At 33.5% G+C, this 6,037-nt stretch overlaps 1 protein-coding gene across 1 annotated transcript; it reads left to right on the top strand.

The window, feature by feature from the left end:
* Positions 1-1,703: 1,703 nt before the first annotated feature.
* LOC130727447 (FCS-Like Zinc finger 10-like) lies at positions 1,704-4,528 on the top strand. Its single transcript, XM_057578582.1, has 3 exons — positions 1,704-1,963; positions 2,684-3,685; positions 4,042-4,528. Exons 1-3 carry the CDS (start codon positions 1,836-1,838, stop codon positions 4,178-4,180), a joined length of 1,269 nt encoding a protein of 422 aa, XP_057434565.1. The 5' UTR covers positions 1,704-1,835; the 3' UTR covers positions 4,181-4,528.
* The last annotated feature ends 1,509 nt before the right edge of the window (positions 4,529-6,037 follow it).

Genomic DNA, 6,037 nt, shown 5'->3' with positions numbered 1-6,037 from the left:
ACCACTAACACTGTAAAGTCTTTCACATTGTTCATGCTCTTTCTCTCTGATACCTTCCTTAACATGCAGACAAATGGTTCACATTTGTCTTACTATGTGTTAAATATATGAAAACAAGAAGAAAAATAGTGAAAATAAACCGATTTAACAACTTATGCAACCCTTTAATTACATTTTTTTATCTCTTGAATCTTTACACAATTCGGCAATCCACTCTAACTAGCACCAAAAACACAAGTTAAACATGATACACTTAGCATTACTGACAATTAGTGTACGTTAGAGCATCTTTTTGCGTGAATAAGTTGCGGGTCCAACTAGCCCAATCAAGTGGTTGTGACTTATTGTTAGTTCTAATTCAATCATCACATTTGTCTTTTGTCCTTTTATGACCACTACTTTAAAGGCTTTTCACATTATTCATGATCCTCTATGTGATGCTTTGACATGCTCTAAAATGATTCATGTTTGCCTTGCTAATTGCTATGTATAACATGGACTGATCTCACTCATACATATATTTATTTCATTAAAATTTTAAAAAGCTAGTTAGAAAAAAATTAAAGGGCCATTTTTAATCATTGTTATGATTTTTTTAATCATTTTTCATAGTCACTTACAGTTGGGGTAGTTTAATATTTCATAAAAAAAACCAATTTTATCCCTTAATTACATTAATATTTTCATACTATTGATTTAAATCATTAGTTACAAAAAATAATTTTAAATCATGCAAGCTATTCTTTTTTGCTGCAAATGCCAATATAATTATATTGGTATTTTTTATTATTTTTTTTTGAAAAAAAAATTCAAAAAAAAATACCAATATAATTGACAGTTTCAACCTAGCTGGACTTTTCTTTTAATAGTTTCACTTCATAATATGATATTTGGACAGTATTATAATTTTTTTTTGAAATGCGTATTATAAATTAATGATGATAAAATTTGAAATTTTATATTACTTTCACTTTGAAGTTAAAATTCTTTTATTTTAAATAAACATTTAACATTTCCCCCTCATAAACAACTCATGCATATGATAATTACTTTTTTATAGTTAGTTTTTAATAAGTATTTAATTTTTTAATATTTAATATTTAATATGTACATTTTACTTATGTAAAATTGAATATCTCTGTTGTTTCTGATTATTACACTATTTATCACGGGCATCACTTAAACAGTATGGAATTCTCTGTTGATATATTCTAACAAATCATTTGGGAAACAAAATTAATTATGAATCTTGTAAATAACACCTTGCCAATCATCATTACAAACTGGCTGCATTAATTTTCTGCATGTATGGATGATTCAGGCACATTCATAAATAGAAAATCAGCAAATAAATTTTTACTAATCTTCTCTTAACTTAAAATCATATTAAGTGATAAACCTCTCCCAACAAATCATTATCAATACACATTATCCAAAAATCGAACTTTAAACTAGACATTTAAGAAAATCCAACTATTTACCAGCTGTGTGGATAATATTTTTGTTGTCTACAGAGTGCACAAACAGTTGTCTTAAGCATGATTAAAGTAATTAAATTATTTAAGATCATGGTAACTCTTCACCTCATCAGTGGATTACAATAATACTAATCCAGTTGGTTCTATTGCCAATTTTGTGACAAAGAAGAAGCACCGTTTTACAATGAACCATTAAGCAAAAATGGGGAAAGTACAAAAAACCAAAACAGTTCATAAACAATTCTGTGGGCAGATACAGTGTTGTTTGCAGTACAGTACATTTATCTAGAGAGAGAAAGAGGGAGAGAGTGAGAGGAGTATATCAGAAGCTCACTCTAGCTTCCCTGATTTTGAGGCATGCAAGAGAGAGAAGAAGAAGAGAGTTTGGATTATTCGTACTGCACAAGTTTCAGACATCTACTCATTTATATTGCTGCATTTGGGAGACTTCTCCACAGCACTATCTCTGTGAAGTGGAATCCCAGGTGGGTTCTTCTTCTTCCTCCTCCTCCTCAAATCATCATCATTCTTATACATAAAAAAATGTTTCTTTCACTCTCTTGTTTTTCATGATTCATCTCTGTGTATGTGTGTTTTCATTTTAGTTTTGTTAGTGTGGGGCTTTCTCTGAGCTTGTCATCAACCATTTGGTAATCAATCATTCATCTTTCAATGGCATAATAAAAAAAAGCTACCCCCCCCCCCTCACCTTTTGCATTTGGGGGTTAACACACTGAAATGAATAACTTCTGTTTTTTTTTTCAGCTTCTTCTTCATTTTTTCTTTTCTGTGTCTCTTCAGTGGGATTTGATTGTCACCAAGTTTCAATTTTTTTCTCAGAAGTAATTAATGATGCAGCATTGTTTTGTCAGCTTCTTCATTTTTTTTCTGGGTCTCTGGTGAATCTTGCAATCACAGTGGCATTTAATTTCACCAGGGTGATATGCATTCAAAGTTTCAATCTTTTTCTCAGAAGTAACTGTTCATGCAGCATTGTTTGTTGATTCAAATGAATTGATAACATGTTTGGATCAGCTTTTTTTTTTCCTCTCAGAATCAATTCTGGCAACCAGTTCAAAAGCTCCTCCCCAGAATTGATTAAATTTTAGAATGATTTCACAAATGCTATGATTATTCATGTTGATTTGTGTTGTGTTGTTTAATTTATGCAAGTAAGTCTTGGTTGTTGTTGTTGTTGTGAGCAGGTGTTTGTTTGAGACAATGCTGTGGAAGAGGAACATGTCTATCAGGAAGGATCAGAATCAAAGCTCAATCTCCAATGTGGGTCTGTATCCTCAACGCTTGTTGGGTTCTGATTCAGTTAGGAGCCCCACTTCTCCACTGGATGCTAAAGTTATTCCAAATGCTGACAACCCAAGATCATCATCATTAACAACAGCCCAAAAGAGGAGCTGGGATTGCAGCAAAGTTGGTCTAAGCATTGTTGAATCTTTGGAGGACAGAGCTAGAAATTGTGGGAAGTTTCTTCTCTCATCACCAGAGAGGAAGAAGATTAGCCTCAGTCCCCAAATGATGGTCAAAAAAATCTGTGTGAATCCTGCTGAGGAAGAAGAATCTAAGTCTTTGCCTAAAGAGACTTCTTGCAAGGTTCCTGAGTCCAAAAGTGAACCTGTTATCCACAACAAGGGTGAATCCAATGTTGTTTTTGAGATTGGAGACACTGCTCAAGAGCTTGGACTATTTGTGAGAAGCAGGTCCTGTCCATTGAATTCCTACAAAACCTTCCCTGGTTTAACCAGTTCCAAAACTGATTCAACCATTGATAGTTTTGGTTTGAAAGATATGAGTTCTTCTCCTCATTTTATTGGAGGAAGCTCAAGCCATGCTTTCCCACCAGCTGCAGAGTTGAACTCAAACACTGCTTCAATGTGCTCCTCAAATGAGTATCTCATGTCTCTATCTCCTAGTGAGATTGAACTCTCTGAGGACTACACATGTGTGATCACACATGGCCCCAATCCCAAAATAACTCACATTTTTGGTGATTGCATCTTGGAGACTAATGCTAAAGTGATTAAAAACTATTTCAAGATTGAAGGGATGGACAAGGGAATGAACATGTTGGGTGGTAACATGATGCCACCGCCACAGGCTCCAAATCAATATTCCTCAAGTGAGTACTTCCTGAACTTCTGCCACCACTGCAACAAGAAGCTGGACAAGAAAGAAGATATTTACATTTATGGGTGAGTTTAGTACTTTAGTTTCCACTGTTTCATCACTTCTATTCTGACTTACATATAACTTGTTAGGATCAATTTTTTTTCTTTTCTTCAGAATCAATTCTGAAAACAGTAGCTATTCATAGAAGTTTCTCGGCTTCGGGATAAGAATCAATTCTGAAACCGAGAAAATACTTACAAAAACTTCTCGCTAGAATTGATCCTGGCTCTAGAATCAATAGTCAATTCTGAAATCAAGAAGCTACTTTCAGAAGCTTCTCTCCAGAATTGGTTCTGGCAGAAGGATTAATTCCAAACATGCTAATAGGTTTCTTTGATGGATTGATTTTATTTAATTGGCTTCTTTTGATATCTTGCAGGGGTGACAAAGCATTTTGCAGTTTAGAATGCAGAGAAGTTGAGATCAAGTTTAATGAGGAGCTTGAGAAATCAAAAACTGAATCTGAAAACTCTCCAAAGGCAGAATTTGGAGTGAACCTTTTTGAACCAACCATGTAGAGGTTTATCAACCACATGCAGATGGCACATTGAGAAGGGTAGATGCAACTGATCATCTTTTCAACAACAATGAGCTGTGGTTTATGTGCATCTGGTAGCGGCCATGGATGATCATTTTGTATATCGTTGTGTTTGCCTAGTCTTGGTGTTTTCAGCTGCATTGTGGATTATGGTTCTCAATTAAGCTAGTTTTGTTTAAGTTTCATCATAGCATGTAGAAACTAAAAGGTTGAAGGTTATTTTTGTGGCCTCAACTGCTGAATTTTCATTTTTCTTTGCAATATCTCGCTATATTATGTCAGTGTAAACAAAACTGAAAAATCAAAACAAAGTTTTTTTGTCTTTTTGAAATATTGTGCCATCGTAATTTTATACAACTTTATTGTCTTTTTCCCATGGATTCCTGGAAAAATTGGAGAACTTGTTGGTGGTTCCTTTCACGATTCTGTTTCACCGGTGGTTTTTGGAATATGCTTGATTTAGACGAATCTTTTGAATTTAGTTTCCTGTTTTGGCAAAAAAAAATCTATTACAAAGTCCGAGAAATTACTTATTTTTCATACATGTTAGAAAATAAATATATTTTTCTGATTTGCGGAATTCAATTCGATGACGGTATAATAAAACTGTTCAACAATGTAAAAAAACTGTTCAACAATGTATACACCTTTAATCATATGAATTATAAATATCTAATAATTTTCTTAAAGATGAAAGGTGAAAGAATAACTTTATAGGATTATACACACATAGACGTTACATGACATGCCTGACTTTTCAATTTTTCTTGTTTCTTTCTGTTTCCTTTTTTCCCACCTCACTTTTTTCTCTGCTATGATTGTCTACGTGGACCTCTTTTTTAAGCAAGTTCAGATTTCATACGATTTTCCCTTTTTAATCTCTTTTCTCGTACTCCAATCTTGTTTGCTTTTCCTATATCCTTGATGTGCTATTCTCATCAGCTTCAGTAAATGATGCTCTTAAGTAGAAAGTGTGTAATCCTCAAACAATCAATGTTTGTTACGTTATATAGTTCACAGTTTAACGATCAATTTAGTTTAACCTATTGAAAGTTACCAAACAAACGAAAACCATGTTCACATGTTACTTTACTTGGTATGTTACTTGTTGTACTTCAAAACCAACACATCAAGTTAGAGCATGGAAGTTAATCCTTAAACTATAAGAAACCGGGATCAGCACGGCACTGTTTCTCAAACCAAAGTTCCCCAAAATGTCATGCAAACATTAACCAATCATTGTTTCTCACTTTCTCTAGTTGATTTTTCCCGTGCTTGAAACAAGTACTAGGTTGTCATTATATATCAAGAGCACAATCCATGAGAATCCTGATTTTAAAATGGGGACCAGCTTATAAAGTAGAGTATGTTGGGTTCCACGTTGAGCCTTAAATCAACCCTTCTCATTGACCATAATCACTTCTATGCAAGTAATGGTACTCACTTTCTCTTCCATCTCATTTCCACACATTTTTCTTTCTATCCTTCTCTGCATTTCCTGTCACATCACAAATCATATCACTCATTTTTCTCTCATTCTACCTTATCTCATAAGGTGAAGGTGGAATTGGTTTGTAAGCTAAACATTATTCCTTTTATGTGGTAACGTACATGTTTAACAATATATTTAGAGAATTATCACGGTAACATTTAATTGTAAAAAATTTCATAACTAGATTTGACACAACCCATGGAATTCTCTTTTCCCATAAAGTTATCCAAACATAAATCAATTTATTTTAAACTAAATTCATTTTGGTTTTACCTAGAATGCCATTGAAACCTCCTATGGAAATCCAAAAGCAACTATTTGTTGCTTCCATTCAATGCGATTATG

The sequence above is a fragment of the Lotus japonicus genome, chromosome 1 (assembly GCF_012489685.1).
Source record: "Lotus japonicus ecotype B-129 chromosome 1, LjGifu_v1.2".
Taxonomy (NCBI): Eukaryota; Viridiplantae; Streptophyta; class Magnoliopsida; order Fabales; family Fabaceae; genus Lotus; species Lotus japonicus.
This window is presented reverse-complemented; position numbering and strand designations above follow the sequence as displayed.